Source organism: Gadus morhua, chromosome 18 (genome assembly GCF_902167405.1).
Source record: "Gadus morhua chromosome 18, gadMor3.0, whole genome shotgun sequence".
In the NCBI taxonomy this organism is placed as follows: domain Eukaryota; kingdom Metazoa; phylum Chordata; class Actinopteri; order Gadiformes; family Gadidae; genus Gadus; species Gadus morhua.
This window is the reverse complement of record NC_044065.1, coordinates 24,363,144-24,387,975: the sequence shown is the minus strand read 5'-3', so window position 1 is coordinate 24,387,975 and position 24,832 is coordinate 24,363,144. Positions and strand designations below refer to the sequence as shown.

Below are 24,832 nucleotides of genomic sequence, written 5' to 3'. Positions count from 1 at the left end.
TTTTTGTTGAAAAAACGGTCCGCTCAACTTATCCCTATTACAAAAAATGCTAGATGTGAACGCGGCCTAATTCAGGTCAGTATTGACATAATTGTATATGTTGATGGATACTAAGGGCACTTCTACATTAGATTACCTTAACCCATACTTACTAATTTATATGCTTCTTACTTTCTCCTCCAGAAGAACTCACCAGAAAATCAAGACAAGGAGACTGGCAATTGAATTGAAAGAATCATTTTATCATACAAATATAACACAATACAGGGGGGAAGGCAATTGCTTATTCAAAAATAAATACGTTAATGATATCACAGTTTCAGAATTCATTCACTACTTAATTACTAGGCTACTTCATTAATTACAAATTATAGTTGCGGCTCGCATATGTCGAGTAGCTTTTGCTTCTGAAGCGATAGGACCTCTTTCTGAAGCAAAAGGACTTCTTTTTTTATATGGGCATTTTCGATGTCAAGCATGCATCTTTCTGTCTCCAATCTCAGAAGTGCCCGGTGACAGCCAAGCTTAGAGCGCTTTTCAGCAGGGGCATTCACTGGTGATGCTGCTTCTTCTCTCAGGTTTCCATCATCCGGCTCCAGTGGCTCAATCAGGTCGAGCACAATGAAAGTCTCAGCTAAACAAACAAAAACACAGAAGACATGAAACAAATTAATAGAAGGATACCCACAGCTAAAGACAAACGTTACTATTTTAACGTTTTTTTTTTTTTACGTTCGTGGAAGCTCGTGAATATATTCACGAGCCCTCTCTCGTGAACCGTTGTTTTTTTTCACGATGTAGGATAGAAAAAAAATATAAAATTGTGGATTATATTGTGCAATTTGTTCACATTTCGCCGGGATCCATCATGGCAGACTGAACACAAACTAATCCTATTTTAATCCTTGTTTAAACTAGGTTAACTAATCCAGAGTTAAAACTAAGATGTGCAACGCATCTCGGATTAATTATAAACCAGTTTAAACCTAGATTTACTAACCCTAGATTAACCCTAAACCAGGATTAATTTAATCCATGTTGGTGCAACCCAGCCCTTGTTATTCAATACATTTTATTTTATTTTATTAGGATTTTACAGACCCATTCAATGGATAGGGCATTTAGTATGGTCCACCACATTGCTTCTTTCCCCATAAATAGCTACAGTCCGTGTTTAATTACTTTGATTTACCTTTGAGTGTTTCCTATTATAGGCTACTGTGTCAAATGAAAGAAAGAACTGTCATCACAGCCAATGCCTTTGGACATGGCTAAAACCTGCTTTGCGCATGCCTTCCCGCATCAGAGTCGGGTATCTAACGAGTGACGCTCTTATTCCCGCTCGCTCTTCTTGCTTGTACGCAATCTAGAATCTAGGATCAATTGCTCTACCTTGGGTCCCCGAAAGTTAACACAGAATTTCATTCATTGAATTTTGCAGCTGAATTTGGCATGTTGAATTTGGGGAGGTTGAAAATATTTCAGTTGAATCTTTTTTTCATTGAAAATAAAGGTGAAAATGATTTGTTGAAAGTTTAAGAAGTGTATTATTCAGAGGTAAAAAATCCAGATACGTTATTTCAATGCATAAATATTCAGTGCTATTCAATGGCTTTTTATTTTCAAAATCCGATGAGACAGATTTACTTCCATATTTTCCCTCCTACTTCCTCAATTACACACACACAAACCCTCACACCAACACACACTAGCACCCACGCACACACACAAACAGATTGTCTATTACACTCCCTAACATGACTCATCTGTTTCATCCATCTACTTGAACGCACTCCTAAACACTCGTCCAGATGTTAGTGAACTACTGGGCCTCAAGTCACGGAGCAAACCCAGAGGGCCCAGCTGCTGTCCCAGCTGCTGGGGGCCCGACCCCTCACTGCAGTCCACATTTGGCCCGAGGCCCCGACCATTCCTCAGAGTCATTGTCAATTAAAAGGGAAGCTAGCTTGTGCCATTAGCAGAGGTGGGTAGGAACGCGCTACATTTACTCCGTTACAAATACTTGAGTAACATTTTGGATAAATTGTAATTTTAGGAGTAGTTTTATTGCAACATACCTTTGCTTGAGTAAATATTTGAAGAAAGAACGGTACTTTTACGCCGTTCCATTTGGCTGCGTGACGGTCGTTACTTTGTTTTTTTAGATCTTTTATTTTATTACATGCGAGATCTATTTCTATCACGTGAATATTCCTTAGCCCAAGTGAAGGAGTTCAAGTACCTCGGGGTCTTGTTCGCGAGTGAGGGTACTATGGAGCGTGAGATTGGCCGGAGAATCGGAGCAGCGGGGGCGGTATTGCGTTCGCTTTACCGCACCGTTGTTGCGAAAAGAGAGCTGAGTCGCAAGGCAAAGCTCTCGATCTACCGGTCGATCTTCGTTCCTATCCTCACCTATGGTCATGAGGGTTGGGTGATGACCGAAAGGACGAGATCGCGGGTACAAGCGGACGAGAGGCAATTGAATAACGCCTGCACACACACACAGGCACGCACGCACGCACAACGCAGAGTGGTAATCGGGAGAGTTGGGAGAATTCCCTGTGGCCCGTTAACGTTTCGGGAGGCGCCGGGTCAACGTCGCAACCAATTCGGTTTTGTCTAGAGGGGAGTAACTGATCGCCCCCTCCCGAAGTGGCACAGCCCAGGTCGGCCTTGAACTGCAATTGGTCAGAAAGACGTAACAGCTAAGGACAACATTGAACTCTCATGCAGGCTCGAACAGAGTGACACACACACACACACACACACACACACACACACACACACACACACACACACACACACACACACACACACACACACACACACACACACACACACACACACACACACACACACACACACACACACATAGTTTTTCACCCACTCCGTATCCAGCTTATTCCATGCTTAAAGCACCAAGGCTACTATGCGGCGAGCTGGGGCTCTCATGTTCTCCCCTGCGGTGTATTCCTTGTCCGCATCCCCTGCCATCCAGTTGTCATACGATTCATGCAGACTGATTCCATGGATGTACTTTGTTAATAATGTTAGTTAACAGTTACACGTGTATTGGTTTTAATTAATATAATTTTGGATAAACCGAATTTATTTTAATTTTATTTAAAGGTTGATGTATTTAATTTTGCAAAGATTTAATTTGTTATTGTTTTAGTTCAAGGGTTATTCATTTTATTTTTAAAGACCTTATTTATTTTATTTAAAAGGATGTTATTTACATTATCTTTATTTGAACATTGCTGTTTTATATTTTGTTGGTGTCTATTTTGTACCGTTTGTGTTCAAAGTCAAAGTGTGTTTATTGTTGCATGTACCAAATTGCTTCAGCATAGCAAAATTCTTACGACTTGGCAAGCATCATTCATCTACGCAGTAGACGTCATACATATAACAAAAATAACATAAAACTCTAAAACAATATGACAATAAAATGTAACATTTAACATACAACAATTTAAAAAACAACATATATCTCTGTAGCAGAGTACAGTAGAAGGGCTAGCAGCAGTTTAAGTGTGAATAGAGAATAAGTTAAAAAGAAATGCTAAGCATAGGTTAAAAGTTTTTAAAATTGTGCAAATATATCTATGAAGTGAATTGTATGAGTGGGGGAGCAGGGAGTAGGTGGAGGTGGCAACTGTTCAGAGGTTCAGTGTTTCTGATTCAGAAGCCTTACAGCCAGGGGGAAAAAGCTATTTGTGAGTCTGGTAGTCCGTGTTCGGATGCTCCGGTAGCGTCTACCAGACGGCAGCAATGAGAACAGTCCATAGCCTGGGTGGCTGTTGTCCTTTAGAATCTTTTTTGCTTTCCTCAGGCATCTACTGTTGTAGATGCCTTGCACGGAGGGGAGATGGCTGCCGGTGATAGGCTCCGCTGTCTTCACCACCCTCTGCAGGGCCTTGCGGTCGGCAGCGGAGCAGCTACCATACCAGGCAGTGATGCAGCCTGAGAGGATGCTCTCAATGGTGCATCTGTAAAAGTTTGTTAAAGTTTTTGAAGACATGCCAAACTTCTTGAGTCTCCTCAAGAAGTATAGCCGCTTCTGTGCAGTTTTGACTGCTGAGCCTGCCTGCATGGACCAGGTTAGGTCATCCTTGATGTACACACCAAGGAATTTGAAGTTGGAGACTCTCTCCACTTCAGCTCCCTCGATGTGTATGGGGTCCTGACCCCCCCTCTGCAGCTTCCTGAAATCCACGATCATTTCCTTGGTTTTGCAGACGTTGAGAGACAGGTTGTTGTCTTGGCACCATTCTGCCAAGACCCTTACCTCATCTCTATAGGCGGTCTCATCGTTGTTAGAGATGAGACCCAGGATGGTAGTGTCGTCTGCAAACTTCAGGATGATGTTGGAACTGTGTGTTGCCACACAGTCATGCGTGTACAGGGAGTACAGGAGGCGACTGAGTACGCAGCCCTGGGGGGCCCCGGTACTCAGGGTCAGTGAGGAGGAGGTGTGGTTGCCCATTCTCAGCACCTGGGGTCTGCTCGTCAGGAAGTCCAGGATCCAGTTGCACAGGGGTGTTTTAAGACCCAGGCCCCTGAGCTTCGGGACGAGCTTGGCAGGCACAATACTGTTGAATGCTGAGCTGTAGTCCACAAACAGCATTGTTGCTCTGTTTATTAAAAAATAAATCGGAGAAACTCAGTACTTGTACTCTTGAGTACTTGAGTAGTCTTTTCACTGCATACTTTTTTACTCTTACTTGAGTAATTATTTTTACGAGTAAAAGTAACAGTACTTTTACTTGAGTACATTTTTTAGCTACTCTGCCCACCACTGGCCATTAGCAATATGTTCAGTCAACTTTACAAACTCTCTTTAATACATTGATATATTTCTTAAATACATAGAGCGATAATGTGTGTATATGTGTATATATTTGTTTATCTATCTTTGCATATATGCATGTGTGTAAATGTATTTTTAAGTTAGTGCAACATGCCTATGTATCTACATTTGTATGTGTGTGTATGTTTGTGTATATGTATGCGTGTGAATGTTTGTGTACATGTATGCGTGTGTATGTTTGGTTACATACACAAATACATTTGTATACATCAACGGATACCTTCACATGATCTGTGTGTGTTTGTATGTGTTTACGTGTGTGTGTGTTTACATACGTACCTCAACACTGTATGTGTATATACTTATACGTTTGTGTGTGTATATGGATACGTGTGTGTGTGTGTGTGTTTACGTACGGCCCGCCAACATTGTGTTTGTGTATGGAGCAGGGCTGTGGGTCTGGGGTTTCCACGTCACCAAGTTGAACAGAATAAATGACACAACACACCAAGCAGTTCCAAGATAGGGTGATTTAATTACTGAGTAACAGCAATCACCAGAGGGGTGTTCCGCGAACGGAACACCCCTGGTGGGCTCACAAATTTGCGGAACCAGTGGTTTGTAGTCCTCTGCCCTTCTAGCAGGCAAGCAAAGTTTCCCGAGATGACGACAAGCGCATCATTTGACGTCATCTCGGGAGAAAATTAGACCAGAGGCCTGTTTCAGGTAGCTGGTTTAACATACTCTGAGTTTAATCCTGCGCTCTGAGTTGGTTGACTCAGAGTTCAGGGTTGAAAAGCAACTCTGGGTTTTCGGTTTCAGAAAAGAGGGGTGTTCCACGAACGGAGGTTTAACAAACACTGAGTTAACGCTGAACTCTAGGTTGATTGACCCTGTGCCGACCAACCCAGAGTTTTCGGTTCCGCAGCAGCGGTTATGCATTAGTTCAATCAACTCGGGGTTGGTTAACACAGGGTTGTGCGCGTCCACGCCAAACTTAAAAAGACGTGATGCATGGATCATGGAAACCCTGATCGATATGGCGAAACGGGCCGCTTATTTCAATGAAATGGAACTCCAGGTTCTCCTGGAGAGCTATGACGAGGAGAAGGACATTATCACAAGAAAAGGGAACGCTAAAACCTCTGGAACCCGGAGAACCAAAGCCTGGCAGCGGATCGCTGACCGCGTAAATGCGTTAGTTACACGTCAAAAGCATGATCCTTAATATTTGAGCCATGAATATATAAATATCCCAGTTAAGCATTCTTAAAGATCCTACCACATAAGCCCTTTCTTCTAAAACAATATGTACTCCGATTGCTTCCAAGCTGTCAGAGGATCAAGTATAAAAATGAAGTATAAAAAACATACAAACTGGTAAGCTTTTCCCAACATCGTATTGGTATAAATTTAAATAAGCCATTTTTTTAAGCCAATCGTGAAAAGGCCGACAGTCGGCAGACTGGATCTGGCCCTCAAATTGTCTTGACCCCGGTGGAGGAGCTGTTAATAAACATAAATTCAGGGCGCCCTGGCATGGAGGGGGTACCTGGAGGTACCTACCACCTCAGAGAGTCATGGGCCATACCCCACACTGGTTGAATGTAGGCTTTTGTGTTTTCTTGTATTTTAGATTTTTTTTGCCTTTGAAGTAACACATACAAACCGTGTGCTTGCCACAGCGCATACTATTGGTAACTGGGTAGAAAACCTAAAAGTGACAATTCATCAACTTCACAGATCAAGATGGATCAGTGCTTGTAATGAAGCCGCCAGCTACGATCGAACATTCTCCAGTGGATGCAAGTCTGTTAGGACTATTTTATACTTTATGTTGTAAATGCCTCTCGGCATAGTACTCAGACAATATTGCTCTTTGTATGATAGGAGGCCGATACAAATCTTGGATGGGTCATCTGAAACGACTGTGATATGCTCAGCATCTCCAGCATTATAGCCTAGATAAAACTACCATTTGAAAAAAACGCAAATAGTCTGGAGTGAACTGAGGCCAGGTCCTCGATTGGTAGTGTTGGCTATGTAAGGCTATTTAAATATATTAAAGATTTGCGCGAGAATCTATATCTCTCCACTCCAGCAAAAAGTCATCCAATATGCCAAGATGTCGAGCCGTGGTCTTATCAATCGCTCCAGGTGGATTGCACGTATAATTTGCGCTCTGATATCAGCAGTTCTCTCATCAAAAGGGCATGCCATTGTGAACACATGAAATCTGCGGTGAACGCCGGTTGAAATACCCAAAACCGGGTTATGTTTCAAACTTAACCTGCGCAAAACCTGGTCCGACCAGGTTTGATTCAGAGCATATGTTGCTATAGCAACTAACATACCGTGATCCTTTTGGAACGGAAAACCTAGGGTTACAGCAAACCCTGGGTTAACTTACCCGGTTATGTGATAAAACCGGCTTTGTGGAACACCCCACAGGGTGGGGAAAAGCTCCTCCACCTCAGTCAGGGCCTACCCCTAACCAACCACATGGTATTTCCACCCGTCTCTCTCTCGTTTGTGGCAATACCGTACTCCCCGACGATCAACCTCTCCAACCACCCCATCTCTGTCGTTGGCTAGCCCTCTTAAAGGAGCATTTCACCGGTGGAGGCATGAATATGTATTGAAATTGGGTCCTATATGTAGTCGAATAATAAAATAAAATTCAAATTTGGTGCCGTCTTGACCGAGAAAAGGAAAGTGACTCTTTGGCGCTTGTGGATTGAAGACAACAACTCCCACCATGCACCACAATACACAGCTTTGCTGGCCACTCCCGCTAATCTAGATCTCCGCCTATCAGACACCTTGCTGTTCCATCTACCAAGCTGATACCGCAAGACTTCTTGAAAATCATTTCACAAAACATTTCTAGTGAAGAGTATTAGTTGGTGAAAACGATCCGATTTCGTTTTATGCTGTTCAGGGATATCTCCGTAAAGACGGAGTCATTTTGAAACCGCATCGAGCTGTAGAAACGCTGTAGTAAATATTCAAGGTGCTGGTTCTCCACAGAAAAAAGTGGAGCGCATCAACAGAAATACTTTTTAATGTACAGTTACTAATTACATTTATCAAGGGGCATTATTTAAAGCTACAAAAAGAATACAAATAAAATAATAAATAAAATATTCAACACAACTCTGACGTCCCCCAGCTGGTGGGGGGCTAATGCCATCAAGCGTTTCAGACGTCCACACGAATCATAACACGAAACCGTTTAGGTCCGGATAGATTTGAAACCACCTCCGAGAGTGGTTTCAGAAATGTGCGGTTTCGGGCACCGGATACGCCGGCTCCGTCTGGACGTCGGCTGAACGGACAAGACTTATGCGGTTACACCAAAAAATCGGCTTTGTGTGGACGGGGCCTTAGAAGGCGAACACACGTTCACCAAGACGGGGAAACAGCGCCGGGCGACTTACTGCCAATGGATCGTGGATGCCTGGGCTGATATATCTGTCTCAACTGTGGTCCAAGCTTTCACAAAGGCAAGAATAATCAATGAACTGCCAGGCAACAGCAGCGACACTGACTCGGATAATGACATGGCATGTTGGATGCCGTACTCGCCCAACTGTTCAATTCGGACACTGATGAAGAAGAATTCGAGGGATTCGTGGACGGGGAATGAACTGAAAAAGTGAGCTTTAAGTGTTATACGTAACTGAACAATGTTGAGTTATGCACTAACGTTTGATTTAGCGGTATCAGACTGTTTCTTTTACGTGTTTACAACTGAACAAGGCTGGGAGATATTGTTAATATGCACATTAACGTTTGAACATCGTTACCATGGGAGTGAACGGAGTTGTCAGAACGCTTAATAAAGTTTGACTTTATCTGACTTTATCTGTTTTGTTGACATTCCCTTTAGCACAGCTCCATCTAGTCGATGCATAACGCGACCCCAGTCAAACGTTTGACTGCAGTATCTTCTATTCTATGCGCCTTATAATCCGTTGCGCCCTATATATGAAAACAGTTCTAAAATAGGCCATTCATTGAAGGTGCGCCTTATAATCTGCTGCGCCTTATAGTGCGGAAAACACGGTAGTCCTCGTTTGTATTTCTTTTCGAAATGGTGAACTTTTGCATGGTGCCATCTTCTATGTCAGATCCAGTACCCTCCACCATTGTACTTCAGTTGTATCAACAGCCTCTGTTAGCTTAGCTTCAGACGCTGTGGATGTTAGTTTCTGCTGGTGAAGTCCCACCCACTGGCACTGCTCTAATAGGTCTGTAGCGTCAGTGGGTCCCACCCCCTATGAGGGGTGGGACTAGTGGTTGTAGTCTTACGAGAATCCTCCCCTCTTACATTTCCTATTTACTTCTACGCAAAAATCGTCATATTGCGTCATTCTAAACAGGAAGTGTTGGAGATCGATACGGATCACTCCAGCCTCTCCAGAAAATAAGCGAATGATGCTCGACCATTCAAAAATATGAGTGGGTTTCTAACGATACAAAGCTTAAATGGAAATGGGTGAAGTTGCCCTTTAATGTGAGGAAGTCCATGTGCGGCCTGGGGGCGGAGCCGGCAGGTTGCCAGACCCACCACTCCCCTCACTCCTCCCTGGCGTCTGCCACACATATACGTGTGTGTGTGTGTGTTATGTATACGTGTTTGGGTGTGTACATACGACCCCCCCAACAGTGTGTTGTGTGTTCAGCAGTCCAGCAGAATCCAGACAGCCTGCGCTTCAAGTTCAACTTCATCGCCGACGTGGTGGAGAAGATCGCCCCCGCCGTGGTCCACATCGAGCTGTACCGCAAGTGAGCTGCACACACCGACTGAGTAGCAGTAGTGTTAGTTAGTACTGTTGATTTTAGGAGGATTGTTTTATTATTCAAATGTTATTGAGATGGTCAGTTGTAACTGTAACTGACTAACCAGAACAGACCTTAGAATGCTGTTATAGACCTATCAGAACAGACCATAGAATGCTGTAACTGACCAATCAGAATCAAGTATTCAAGAAAACTTTGTAAAATAAAACTCGTAACAGCTGTTCCAACCGTAAATAAAATGACACCAAAACAACAAAATCAATAAATCCACATCGTATCTTCCACCCGTCTACTTAATGATGCCTGCTGTCCCGACTCTGTCAGGATGGTGTTCTCTAAGCGTGAGGTAGCGGTGGCCAGCGGGTCGGGCTTCATTGTGTCAGAAGATGGCTTGATAGTGACCAACGCCCACGTGGTGGCCAACAAGCACAGGGTTAAGGTAGGGAATCAAACCCAAGTCTCCTGCAGCCAAACAAGGAATATACGTTGTATATCCTACCTTCTCAGGCGCTGGAAGGAGGAGCTCAGCTGGGCGTGATCAGGAGAGAGAGAGGGCGGGGCTGTGGAGGTCACGTTGATTACCGGAGGCCAGATAGGGCCAGGGGCTAAGTGATGTCCGCTTCTGTTGCATTTCTCGGATATTCCTTTGTAAAAATTGTCTCATCAAAAAAATATTATTCCTCATGTCGTTGTCTTATTGTTATTGCTACTGGGATTGTTGAGTGAAACAAGCAAATCAGAAGAAGTAAGAGAAAGGAAATGGTGTTTCAGAGCTAAGCGGTTATCTTGACCACAAAGTTACAAGTAGCTTCAGAGGTCATTTGTGGTACTCTGACTACAAGGATTGCTTTTCTCTACGGTACATGAAGACATCAGTGTTGCATTGGAATATAAATCAGAGCGAAGCAAAGCGTAGTTCAAAATCTCTTTCTATGGTGTTCTAGTTCTTGTGGGTGCGTTAACAAAACCTTCCTGCCTCCACCAGGTGGAGCTGAAGAGCGGCGCCTCCTACGACGCCACAATCAAAGATGTGGATGAGAAGGCGGACATCGCTCTGATACAAATCAACACGCCGGTGAGCACACGCTCGTTCATGATTGGTGATTAAGGGCAGCTGCAACAATGTTGACACATGTGACATGAAAAATATCCCGATATATTTAAAAAAGATCATATCGGATGAAAATATAATATTTCTGTAGTGTCACCAAGGTTAAGTGGAAGCAAGGAGGGTCACTTTGAGATCTTGGACACAGAGAGGGAAGACTGGTCCACCATGACTCAGCATTGGGACCTGAACTCAGAACCGAAACGGTGTAAATGTCCTCTTCTTCGTACGTCTCGCTGCCTCCCGGTTCACCCCTCCCTCAGAACGTTATCCCCTTTTGCATTTTCTGTTTCCTTTCCTGTCATCTTTCACCACACATACATCCACTTTTTGTTTTGATACAGATTCCATTGCTTGTCTCTTGCCTCCGTTGGACGCTCCCTAAGGTGACTTGGAGGGTTCCTGTTTTTTTTTCGCTGTCACTAATTAGTTTTAGATAATTGTTCAGGGCTCGGAATGATGGTGTCACTTCCAGCCAAGCAGGGATTGCACACCAACACAACAAGACCTTAATTTCTCCATCCTCTGCACTCTGAGGAATTCAAATGAATACCCTTATAATTACCTTACAATGATTTATTTAATGTTTATTACCTGCCAAAAGCAGGGGTGCCATCATCATAACGAGTCCTCAAAAGCTTTATAAAAAGATCTAAAACTAACAGCGATTATCGAGGACCAGCTTACGGAATCCAGGTTGACTCAGTGTCACATTTAAAGCAGAACCAGGAATCTGAAAGTATCACATCATTCTGAAAAGGAAAACCAAAACAGATTTCAAGATGATGACAGGGATGTTATTGTGTCATTAGTAATGGCAGAATGGAGCCTGAAGGGTATTTTGTGGCACAGACAGAAGGGATGAAGACCTCTGCATCATCTTCAGCCAAGACTTATGGTGATGAGGAATGATAGTGAACTGCTTCTGTTGGGATTCTAGGGACTCGAATTCTAATCCATTTTTGGTATTAGATTTTCTTTTTTTTCAGTTGGAAGCCGATTGCTCTGCTAAGACAGTGTGAGAGAGAGAAAGGGATAGAGACAGGGACAGAGATAGGGAGACAAAGAGAGGCAGATAGAGAGAGAGACGGAGAGAGACACAAAGAGACAGACAAAGAGAGCGAGAGAAGTGATATGGGATGAATCAGGGGTGAGATAAGGAACAGATCAACAAAACATACCATCCCCATGAACCATGGAAGAAATGAGACAAGAAAGAGAGATAGTCAAGAGAGTGGGAGAGAGAGTGAGAAGATAGACTGTACAGAGGGACAAATCAGAGAGAGAGAGAGAGAGAGAGAGAGAGAGAGAGAGAGAGAGAGAGAGAGAGAGAGAGAGAGAGAGAGAGAGAGAGAGAGAGAGAGAGAGAGAGAGAGAATCCTTGAAGCCTTGTGTAAGCAGTCTCGTGTTATTGTTGTTGCTTTCGCTGTGATTTTGCTGCTTTTCTTTATTTTCACAGTTCAAAAACACAGCTTCCCCAAGACACTTTATAATCAGGACCACTATCATAATGACCCCAGGGTCATATGATGGGAGTTCCCTGTAATACCCCTGTTACACCCCCTCCCCTCCACCGATTTCCCCTCTGTCTCACCTCCTGTACTACTCTATCTTCTCCAATTGTCTTATTGTTTGGGAGTAGTTAGTTATTCTTTCAGGAAAAACAAACAGTACCCATGTTTAGTAACCATGCATCAGGTGCCTTTGGTTTCCGTTTCTATGCTGAGGGCGGATCAGATTTTATTGCAGATGGACGGTAGTTTAGAACTGTCTTCCATTTCACTGGTGTGGTGCCACATGGTGCAGCCAGGTCGGGGCAGAGCAGATACATCTCTCTGTTGAGGAGAAGGTAAAGAATACAGAGGGCTGCATCTGGGTTGTGTCTGGGCGTTGCTCCGGTAGAAAGGTGTTGGAATTGGTTTCCTTCTGGGTTATATACAGTATATGATGAAGATTTAAATATTATAGTCAAATTCAATTGAATAAATTAATAGTACAAAAAAAAAAATGTGACATACAAATAAGATGGCATAACATAAAATTCTACTCTAATGATATTACTTGCACAGTCTCACTCCCAAACACACATGGAAAGGATCAACCCTCTCTCTCTCTCTCTCTCTCTCTCTCTCTCTCTCTCTCTCTCTCTCTCTCTCTCTCTCTCTCTCTCTCTCTCTCTCTCTCTCACTCTCTCACTCTGTTTTCGCAACAGAAAATGAGAGAAAACATCTGTATGTCATCACACACTCACACACACACACACACACACACACACACACACACACACACACACACACACACACACACACACACACACACACACACAGTGGCCGCCTGAAGCCCTCAGAACAGAGATGCTGCTCCATGTCGTCTTCTGTTTCTGGGCTATGAGTGAAGAAGGTCAGTGGGACAGCAGGAAGTCTGCTAGTTACCAAGGTCCACTAAGGTTTAGCATCAGGGAAATAAAGGGATACAGGGTTTCTGGCTGTAGCAGGTACTGGTCTCCTGCTCTGGGTCAGATGGAAATCAGTTCATGCAGCAAAACTAGCAACGGCTCTACTGCCAAGAAAGCTTTGGTTTTGTGACGAGTTTAATGTCAACACTAACTGCAACATGCACACACACACACACACACACACACACACACACACACACACACACACACACACACACACACACAGGGAGAGAGCGAGATGCACACGCATGCTTTTTGGTTTGTATTTTGAGGTTCTCTATCTGGTACCCACGTGTGTGTGTGTGTGTGTGTGTGTTTGCGTGTGCGTGCGAACGTGCGTGCGTGCGTTTGTGTGTGTGTGTGTGTTCTTGCGCGTGTGTGCGGATGCATGAACACACACACATATTCTGGCACCATTGTTTCCAGTTTAATTATTTGACCACTCACCTTGAACCGACAACTTGATGGTTCAACACCTGTTGATTGTACATGTACATAGCAGAAGTACATAGATGTTACATTTACTAATTGCAAACAATAAGACAGAAATCGGATATATACAGAAAATATACAGACAGATTAAACTGTGTGGGCCAAGGTTATTTATGAGAAATAATATTTGCCTAGACAAGTCGAGTCAATAAGCCAATAATACTGATTGTGATGTGTCATGTGTGTGTGTGTCGTGTGTTCTGTGTCTGTCTGTCTGTCTGTCTGTCTGTCTGTCTGTCTGTCTGTCTGTCTGTCTGTCTGTCTGTGTTTTTAAGTAAATGTTTACACAACATTATGTGTAAACTACACACAAACAGAAAGCCAACTCATCCAGAAACAACAGAGGTGACTGAAATCCCTTAATCCGGCTTCCTGCTCGTCTGCAGCACTTCAGACCAGTGACGGACTGGACGGTCTGGCATTCGGGCAGATGCCAGAGGGGCTGCGGCCTCTCGTGGGCCGTTTGGGCCGGCCAATCACGGGGCGGCATGCTTGTCGGGTTTGCGCGGCCGCTTCGCGCAACGCGGCCCCACATTATCTCTTGGCCCACTATCAAGCATCTATAGTGTTAAAAGCTTCAAATTAGCCATTTGTCTCTAAATCCCGAATCAGTATTCATACCAGATATGAGTGTCTATATACTACAGTCATGGTTGCCCTTAATGCTTACATCGGTCTACATTATTTTGTAGCCTTATTCAATCAGATGTTTAAAAAGTGCTTCTGGGAATTTCAAAACCGAATCAGACCGCGTCTGTGTATAGGGGGTTGTAGGAAGTTGAAAGTTGGTAGATACCAGAGTCTGCTGAGGTTACTATGAGTATGAACTATGAATCGAGGAATTAAGCGACAGAAGGGAGGAGCGGAGAAAAAGAGAGCGAAATCCAGGAAATTACTGTTGGCTGACAGTGAAAAATGCGCGAAACTGACCGATTTGTTTTTTAAGCCGCCAAGTGCAGCTTCAGCTAGTAGCACCAGTGCTAGCAGTAATGTTCAAGACACTGAGCAAACAGACCAGGGGCCGGGAGTAAAATAGGAGGACAGTGAGCACAGTCAGTCTTTATGCATATTAAAGTTCATCACCAATGGGGCTACAAAAGTGCGGGTTATTTCCGTGCATGTGAAGTTATATCTGCGTGTTGCGGGCACGTGCGTCGTGCGTGTCCCCGTGTGGGCCGCTGGTGGGTGAAAATGCCAGGGCCGTTTTTTAATCCCAGTCCGTCACTGCTTCAGACGTCCAATGAGAACTCATTTAGGAGTCATGTTCGGAGAATGTACCGACACTGGAATTCAGATCAGGATCCATGTCCTGTGAGGCAGCTGACTGAGTAGGAAGTTCCTTTATGATTTAAAAGGATAAGGATTAGATGCATCTTTGCATTTGTGTCTATTGCCAAGCTTCTCAAGATATATTTTACAGGCATCTAATTGTATGCCCTGTGTTTGTGTGTGTGTGTGTCTATGTGTGTCTCCCTGTTGTGTGTGTGTGTGTGTGTGTGTGTGTGTGTGTGTGTGTGTGTGTGTGTGTGTGTGTGTGTGTGTGTGTGTGTGTGTGTGTGTGTGCCTGTCTTCCTGTGTGTATGTAAGTGTGTCTCCCTGTGTGTATGTATGTCTGTGCATGTCTCCCTGGGTTTGTGTATGTGTGTGTCCCTGTGTGTGTCTCCCTGTGTGTATGTCTGTGCGTGTCTCCCTGTGTTTGTGTGTGTGTGTGTGTCCCTGTGTGTGTCTCCCTGTGTGTATGTCTGTGCGTGTCTCCCTTTGTGTGTATGTGTATTTGTGTGTGTCCCTGTGTATGTGTGTGTGTGTGTGTGACCCTGTTTTTGTCTCCCTGTGTGTGTGTGTGTGTGTGTGTGTGTGTGTGTGTGTGTGTGTGTGTGTGTGTGTGTGTGCGTGTGTGTGTGTGTCCCTGTGTATGTGTGTGTGTGACACTGTGTTTGTCTCCCTGTGTGTGTGTGTGTGTGTGTGTGTGTGTGTCCCTGTGTTTGTCTCCCTGTGTGTGTGTGTCCCTGTGTGTGTTCCCGCTCCAGATCCAGCTTCCTGTGCTGCTGCTGGGCCGCTCTGCGGATCTGCGTCCCGGGGAGTTTGTGGTGGCCATCGGCAGTCCCTTCTCCCTGCAGAACACCGTCACCACCGGCATCGTCAGCACTACCCAGCGGGGGGGCAAGGAGCTGGGCCTGCGCGACTCAGACATGGACTACATCCAGACGGACGCCATCATCAACGTGAGAGCCGGGTACACACTGGCAATGCAGCTCACCACAACTCCCCCAACCGTCCTCTCTGACTGTCCGTCGTCTGACCAGTCGCTAGGGGGTCGTTCGGGGGTCACTAGGGGTCGCCAGAGGGTCGCTAAGAGTCCCCTTTAGGCCGACAAGGATGTGCTTTCCTGCGTAACATTTAAACGCTCGCTGACCGTATGAACTCTGACCCCTGCTGTTGTTTTCTCTCCTCACAGTACGGAAATTCTGGAGGCCCGCTGGTGAATCTGGTGAGAGCAACATGAACCTGTTGTTTTAGAGCAGGGGTGCCCAACCAGTCGATCGCGATCTACCAGTCGATCGTGGGCGGAGTTTCAGTCGATCGCGAGAAGTGTATGACAAAAAAAAATATATATATACAAAATAAAAAACACTAATCAAATCATTGTTCATGAGAGGCCAATGTGTATTTTCATAATGATAAAATGAAAAATAAAAATAAGTATGCAGGCAACCTTTTTTATTCATGCTAGAGTCTGATTGCTGGCCATGGTTTGCCACGGTTGCTAGGTTGTAACCAGGGACTCTACAGCGGGAAGACGTAGCTGTCAGTTGAAGAGATAATGTCGGAAGCCAAAAAAGCTAAAACGTATCACTTTCATCGCGAGTGGGAAGATGATTACTTTCTTACTTTTTCAAATTCAAAGTCGGTTTGTCTGATCTGTAATGCTGCTGGGGCCATTCCGAAGAAGGGGAATTTGGAGCGACACTTTCTTACGGTTCACAAGAAGTATGCTAGTGACTTCCCGGCGAGATCAGCTCTACGGACTGAGAAGGTTTCTGAGCTGAAGAGACAACTAGCCGCAAAGCAGGCAATGTTTACGAGACCTGTCAACAAGACTAAAGCTGCCACGGTAGCGTCTTACCGTGTCAGTAGAGTTCTGGCAAAGCGAAAAAAAAAGTTTTAAAGATGGGGAAGTTTTCAAGGAAGCTTTTTTGGAAGCCGCTGACACGCTTTTTGCTGACTTCAAAAACAAGAAAGAGATCGTGTCCTCTATTGAAGATATGCAGCTGTCCAGGAACACCGTTACAAGGCGGTGCGAGGCCATGTCAGGGGATATAGAACAGCAGCTACAAAATGACATTGACGCCTGCCTTTGTTTTTCCTTGCAATTTGATGAGTCGACTGATGCTGTGGATGTGGCGCAGTTGTGTGTTTTCATTCGGATGGTTTTTGGCGACATGACGGCAAAAGAGGAGCTCCTGACCATTTTGCCTTTGAAAGGGCACACAAGAGGGTCAGATATTTTTGACACTTTTATGGAGTTCGTCAGCAAGTCTAATCTACCTCTCTTCAAACTGACTTCCATCACAACTGATGGGGCTCCATCTATGGTTGGGCGCACTGCTGGGTTCGTTGCTCTGTGCAAGCTTTCGGAATCTTTCCCGGATTTTTTGAGCTACCACTGCATCATTCATCAACAACAGCTGTGCGGCAAGATTTTAAATATGAAGGACGTCATGGATGTTGCGATGAAGATCGCTTGCTCTGTTCGGGCCAGGAGTTTACAGAGGCGTTTATTCCGTGCCCAGCTGGAGGAGGCAGGTGCAGACCACACAGATCTGCTGCTGCACACCGACGTCAGGTGGCTGAGCCGTGGCAGATTCCTCGAAAGATTTTTGGAACTTTTGCCCGAAATTAAAGAGTTCCTGAAACACTCAACAACCCATGCTGTTGCTTATTCCCAGCTGGAAGACGGTCAGTGGCTCACTGATTTGGCCTTTCTCACCGATGTCACCAATAAGATCAATGACTTGAATCTCGAGCTGCAGGGGAAAGGAAAGCACATCGCCAACATGATCAGTTCAGTGAACGCATTTAAACAAAGTTACGCCTGCTGTTAAGCAGGTTGCAGCGGTGTGACCTGAGGAGTTTTCCACACATGGAGGCAGAGCTCCGCCGCCAGGGCAAGGAAAGTGTGGAGCTGTCAGATGCTTATGCGCAACAAATTCAAAGCATTCTATCGGAGTTTGAGCGCCGGTTTGCGGACTTTGCTTCCATTGAGCCCGTTGCCCAGTTCCTATGCTTTCCATTTGCAAATGTTGATGTTGATTGCATTGCCCCCCAAATAGCCACGCTCTTCAGCCTGGACGGCAGTGCTGTGGAGAACGAAATTCTTACTCTCACAAATGACATTGAGCTAAAAGCAAGAGCAACACCTGGCATAAGTGGCGAATTTTGGAACCTGTTGCTGGAAGAGAAGTATCCAAGCCTCAGACAATGTGCACTGAATATGTCTTCCCTTTTTGGATCAACATATTTGTGTGAGTCTGCCTTTTCTCACATGAAAATCATCAAGTCGAAGTACAGAACGACATTGACTGATGACCACCTTGCGGCCTGCCTAAGGCTGGCGCTCAGCTCCTACCGCCCGGATTATGAGAAGCTTGCTGACTCCTCCCAGTGCCAGAAGTCTCACTAAGGTAGAGAAGTTTTCTTTTTATTAATATTATTATATTATTCTTATCTTGAATTAGGCATAGTCCTATTCATATATTGTACTTTGAAGAGTATGTTACATCTTCACATCCACATAGTTTGTACTTAATATTTTCCTATTTTTATCTGTTTTCCAGTTGAATTTGAATCCATCTGCCGGTTTCTCTGCCAGTGCCAATGCCCCGTTAAGCATTCTGAAATACTGGACTTCCCTTCTCCTCCTGCCTGCTATGAAGTTATCTCTACTTTTGTGTGTGTGTGTGTGTGTGTGTGTGTGTGTGTGTGTGTGTGTGTGTGTGTGTATGTGTGTGTGTGTGTGTGTGTGTGTGTGTGTGTGTGTGTGTGTGTGTGTGTGTGTATGTGTGTGTGTGTTGGACTGGCCTGGCTGGAGTGTGTGTGTGTGTGTGTATTAATTGTGGTGTTTTATTTAGATTTGGATTTTTTTTGACTGCACAGCCTTTTCTGGAGTTCTTGGCTGCTCTTTTCTGTAGTTTTGGTGTGTCTGATGTGTGAGAGAGAGAGAGAGAGAGAGAGAGAGAGAGAGAGAGAGAGAGAGAGAGAGATGGTGTGAAGTTCTTGTGAGCTTGTTAAGTTCTGTTTTGACAACCTTTTTTTTGACACATTGATCATTTCCTCGTTTATTGGACTTAACTTACTGTTTATTCTCCTGTGCAAATAAAAAAACAACTACATTTGACCTGCACTCGGGGTTCCTAGTTACTTGTTATTGCCCGGCCCTTGTGTTTGACTTGGTAGATCTTGGCATGTCATGAACTTCAAAAGTAGATCTTGGTTAAAAAAAGGTTGGGCACCCCTGTTTTAAAGGGTTTGTAGGATCAGGAATGAAAATACTCATCCCGACCTAATGAGTAATGACATGCATTGAGAAGATATTCTAGAATTGTTCGATGTGAGAACTAAAGTCCTCAAATGACAAAGCACAAGAGAGGCATTTTCAAACCAAAACAGACATTTCCTGAGTAACAGTTCGACCAATGTTAACATTGGTTTCATGAAGTAACTTTCATGTCCTTTGGGGTGAAATCTTTTTTGGCGAAGCCAACATCATGGACGATGTTGTTGCTCTCCTTGCAGCTCTAAATCACAACACTCTGCGTTGCCATGGTTGCAGTTATGCCAGTAAAAGGGAGAACTTGTGTTAAACCCTCTGCATGGCGGTCCCCATTACGCAACTACAGCCACCGGCATTAGGTCAGAATAGAGAGGCAGAGAAAGCCCCTTGCCGAGGACAGCCCCAGCACATCGGGTTGTGATTAAGCCTGGGCTATTTCTTCAGCCTATCAGTACGGTATTCAGTGAAGCTGCATTAGAACCAGTTGGATACCAGGAAGATTACTCATGTGTTTTTTTCTCATATTTGTGTGTGTGTGTGTGTGTGTGTGTGTGTGTGTGTGTGTGTGTGTGTGTGTGTGTGTGTGTGTGTGTGTGTGTGTGTGAGTGTGTGTGTGTGCATGTGTGTGTGAGTGAGTATGTGTGTGTGTGTGTGTGTGTGTATGTGTATGTGTGTGTGGGGCTGCATGTTCATTAATGTGTGTGGGTGTGTGTGCGCGTGTGTGTGTGCCCTGCAGGATGGTGAGGTGATAGGCATCAACACTCTGAAGGTAACTGCAGGAATCTCCTTTGCCATCCCCTCCGACAAGATAAGACAGTTCTTGGCAGAGTCCCATGACAGACAGGCCAAAGGTACTCCATGTTTTCATGCCGATGGGCTGGGTCTTGTCCTGACGGGTCTCATTTAGACTTGTGAACTTATTATTGCGCTTCATCTTCAATCATGCCTAATTATTTTTGGACCACATTTGACAAACATTTATTTTTTTTCTGTTCCAGGCCAAACGTCCCAACGAAAGAAGTACATTGGAGTCCGTATGATAACACTCACGCTCATGTGAGTTTGGTCACGCCTGTGATGATGCAACTGAAACCACACATCCAACTTCACCCAACTATGTCATTCTTCCCCGTGTTGGTATTTGTTTAAATCCACGTAATTCGTCATAAATATGCATGCTGGTCAACAAATCAAAGCGTACATCATCTTTACAAATGTCATTTGACAATTCCATTTGACACAGTGTACTTAGGAGTCAGATATTGCAGTTAATCCAGTACAGGTCTGTCTGTCTGACTGACTGTCTGTCCCTCCTGCAGGCTGGCTAAGGAGCTGAAGGACAGGCAGTCAGACTTTCCCGACGTCACGTCCGGTGCGTACGTCATTGAGGTCATAAGCCGCACCCCTGCTGAGACGTGAGTGGCTAACTACCTGCTGGGCTTCTGTGATTGGTTGTTTATTTCTTGGTCATTTTTTTAACAGCAAGGGCAATAAGGTACCATGGAAATCCAGAGTACTCGCACAAGCACAATTTGAATTTGCTCAGCGAGACATTCTGAAAATGAGTAATATACTCATTCCCCAATTCCCCTGTATCCAAACATTAACCAATCACATCGGTGTATCTGATGAAGGCGGGCCAGAGGCAAGCTAAACAGATGAATACAGCGCTGCTACGGAATCAGTCCGGAATCAGTCAGTAAACAATGCAAGATGGATACGGATGAACAGAAGTTGTTTGAAACGGCTTTGGCCCTACAATGAAAGAGTAAGACATGGCTTTTCCTCTAAAAGAGGAACAGAGGACAGCGCTCAAAGCTTTCCTTTGCGAGAAGGACATTTGTTGCTGTTTTACCGACCGGCTACGGCAAGAGTCTAATCTATCGGTTAGCTCTGCTGGTAGCTTAGAGCAGTGATTTTCAACCAGTGTGCCGCGGCACACTAGTGTGATCGTCAGAGTGTGAGAGATCGTCAGGCGTGCCGTGGGAAATTTTCTAATATCACCTAATTAACCATTGTCGGGTGTCTGTGCTGTAATAAAGTGTTGCAGATAATGTACCATCATTTTCGGACTATAAGCTGCGCCTTTTTTCCCATTTTTTGATTCTGCGGCTTATATAACGGCACGGCTAATCTATGGATTTTTACAGCTAAAGGCTACTCGGAAAATTAGTATTCGAAGCTTAAATCAGTATTCGGAGCTTCGATGTTTTTTTTCCACGTACGTGACGTTACAAGAGCGAGGGAGGCAAACTATAAGCGTCAGCGACACCAAGCAGAGAAGCGAGAGAGGTTGAGGAAGAATAGATATCTTGTTTCCCTTTACTTTATAACACAACATTAGCGGGATCTCGGGAGGAAAAGTAATACTTGACGAAATGCTAACCTTAGTTGTTTGTTTACGTTTGCTGTACAGCGCCGCGCCAATCAACTGTGACTGGCTTGCTGCAGAGCGTGAGCGTCTTGGGAATACCCGGTCAATATAATGGATATAATATGGACACATAAGACAATCAATATTCAGTATTTGTTATGGATTTATTGTACAAATTCCCTGAAAAGATGCACGTTCCAGGATGAATTGAAAAGCTCCCGTAAGGGCTGAGATGGCAGAGGACAGGTGATTTGGAACGGAACAACAGCTGTTCGCTTTCACGGGGAAAAACGAAGGAACTTCAACCTACTTAGGCCTACTTATTACCGTTAAAAAGCTATTAAATATGCAGATACTGTCAAAATCGGTTCCCGGGAGTATATAGGGATTATTAATGTTGTTTTTTATGGTGTTTTTTTCTGGAACGAGCATTCGAATATTCGCTCGGAAAAACCGACGAGTATTCGAAGCCTGAAAAATGGCATTCGGGCTGGGGAGGAAGAGCTTTTTGTGCGTGTCTTTCTACCATTCCTGCCAGGATATCCATTTTGTGTTAATCGAAACAGGCCCAGGTTTCACACTAAGTGAGCATAAATACATTTAGAAACTATATTATTAACTATATGTGTTGGAGCTATGCAGTTCTTAGATTTAATTGTAAAACATTTATTTAGTTTGTTTGCTTAATATAAAATAACATGACTTTTATGTTTATTTTCTCGTTTGTATTATAAATTTGTTAATTTGAGTTTGTTTATGCTTTTGTTTTGAAGTTATTACTAGCCTATATATATGGTGGCGGGCATAGGTGGCGGGCATAGGTAAGACAGGCACTGGGAAGGGTCATGGTTTTTTACCAGCTTTACGAGAGAGACAAAGGAGCGAGGCTGCTGGTTCACACTGTTGCACATTTGTTTTGTTTGCTTGGAAGATCGGAAAATAAACCTGCAGAAATCTAAATTCATGACTGGACAGTTGACTCTTTCCCCTGCACTGCGTAAGATTCGTCCCCCCTGGTGCCTCAGTGGCTATTTTGATTACGTTGCTTTGTTTGATTTCTTAATTTTCAAGTTATTGTTTTATTGAGGACAAATCGCCACTACAATATCATTATATGTACTGTTTTAGAGTGTAATTTTGAGTCATTTTGGTTGGTGGTGTGCCCCAGGATTTTGTAAATGTAAAAAGTGTGCCGCGGCTCAAAAAAGGTAGAAAATCACTGGCTTAGAGTATGTGGCTCTGGATGCCTTGTATTCTTCTGATTGGTTGAAGTGTTATCCGATATTTTCTAATGCATTCTTGGTGCCGCCCCACGAGTTGGGCCATGTTCCTTACTCGTTACCAGACCCTACTGCTTTCTAGATGTGGGTCTGGATTTCCGGGCTAGCAATAAGGTAAAACAATGACAATTTAGTTTTCAACTAACTTTCAGTTGTTCTACCTCAAACTTCTAGGAACATCTCCATTATAAGGTTGTAAATTTGGGGTGTGCAGTAACAAAAAACGGTTCATAGATATTTGAAATCCACAAGCTCATAGTCTTGATTGTCCTACACAATGTCCTGTTAATGACCTTCTTTAACATGCACAACCGCTTCTCTGCCGCCACATTAGAACTCTGTGGCGCTATGAAACAGCCTCTAAGTTAGAATGCATTATGTCGCTGGAAACTTTGTGACCACAAATGAAATTGTTTTCATGCTGACGCTAGGAAATGGGCAGAAAAGTTTTCTCAGGTTCAACTCTGACCACCAGAGATTTTTATGTAGAAACGCGGTCTGCCTTTGGTCGTATCTCAATTGTTTGGGGTAACGGAAAGTTCCTTTCCGATTTTTTTATTAAAAACATTCCTCAAAAACTGGTCTTCACCCCAGACCGAATCCTGGCAGTGAATCTCGTTGAACAAGCTATCCTTGCAGCACTACATGCTCAGCCCCCTATGATATCCCTATCAACTGCTGTTTTATTGTTGTGTAATTGTGTTTATACAGATTTTTTTATCTCACTCTGCTATCTTACTCTGTAAGTAACTGAAATAACAAGCTTCTGATGTCATTTGTCTCCTCCAGCGCGGGCCTCCAGGAGAGCGACGTCATCATCAGCATCAACGACGGACGCATCACCTCAGCCAACGACGTCAGCGCAGCCATCCGGAGAGACGGTAAGCTGAGGACCGTGGTGCGGCGCGGGAACGAGGACGTCATCCTCAACATTGTTCCTGAGGAGATCGACCCTTGACCTCCGACCTCGGACCTGGGATGGCAGTCCTCTGCTTAAATTAACAAGTCCATATTGTTCAGAGCTGGCTCTCAGTGTTCCTCACAGGAAACTCTTTCTTCAAGGCTCAAACATCATCAAAACGCCATCAAAACACTTTGTTTATAATTCAGGATGATAGGCATAATAACAAATGCTAACAGACCCTCCTCACTTGGGGCCGGTCTCCTCACGCTTATGACAGGTCTGCTCCTTTGATGCACCAGGTGTCCAGGGTCGTGGAGTAGACCTCTTCTCTATGTAGTATCCTGCCTCAGCCCTGGTATGTGGTACATCCATCTGAGACGTTTAATGGGTATTTTTTTCTATTGGCCACATGAGGAGACCCTTGATTACAAAGGACAAGGACCAGATGCTGTGTTGTCGGCTGTGTGTGAAGGTTTGACCCGAGTGTTTTTAAATGGATATACCATCAGGAGGATGGATGGACCATCTCCTGTGCCACCGATGTCCCGTACTTTGAGGGGGAACAAAAAACAACGCTCGACCACCAGATGTATTTTGGTTCCTTGATCCAATGCTTTTTTTGGTCTCTTTTTTAAACCCTATATTACCAGTTGCGCTGGATTCCTTCATGTCTATTGTAATGAAGTGTTGTTTGCAATAAGTAGTTTAGTTTACTTTAGTTTTGCCGACAATTTTCTGAAATGGAATAAACATATTTTTAAAAAGTGTTGTAATATGTTTCATTGATCATGCAAAGCAAGTGATTGCCTTGGTTTGTCTGACAAGCAGCCAAAAGAATTCTGGGGATGTGATCCTAGGTGTTCTGGGGATGTGATCCTAGGTTCTCTATCGTATCGAGACCAGATTTACCCCGTACATATTCCATATGTACGGGGTATAACCCCCATGACTGCTAAGGGCCGTGGATAGGCTTTAAGACACACCGGCATGCCTGGTCACGCCCACACCACTATAAAACACCGGTGTAGACGTGCAATCATTGATTGTTT

The 24,832-nt window shown here is 44.2% G+C and overlaps 1 protein-coding gene across 2 annotated transcripts in view; it reads left to right on the top strand.

The window, feature by feature from the left end:
- LOC115531469 (serine protease HTRA1B) overlaps positions 1-24,551 on the top strand; it is a 39,235-nt gene extending 14,684 nt beyond the window's left edge. Inside the window, exons 2-10 of one of the 2 annotated variants that reach the window (XM_030340768.1) lie at positions 9,505-9,604; positions 9,944-10,058; positions 10,605-10,694; positions 15,702-15,896; positions 16,130-16,162; positions 19,962-20,076; positions 20,224-20,281; positions 20,545-20,640; positions 23,669-24,551. In XM_030340768.1, coding sequence (XP_030196628.1) covers positions 9,505-9,604; positions 9,944-10,058; positions 10,605-10,694; positions 15,702-15,896; positions 16,130-16,162; positions 19,962-20,076; positions 20,224-20,281; positions 20,545-20,640; positions 23,669-23,837 — 971 coding nt within the window. In that variant the 3' untranslated portion in view covers positions 23,838-24,551. Of the gene's footprint in view, positions 1-9,501; positions 9,605-9,943; positions 10,059-10,604; positions 10,695-15,701; positions 15,897-16,129; positions 16,163-19,961; positions 20,077-20,223; positions 20,282-20,544; positions 20,641-23,668 lie in introns of both variants that reach the window. The other variant, XM_030340767.1, reaches the window with a different exon arrangement.
- Positions 24,552-24,832: the final 281 nt, after the last annotated feature.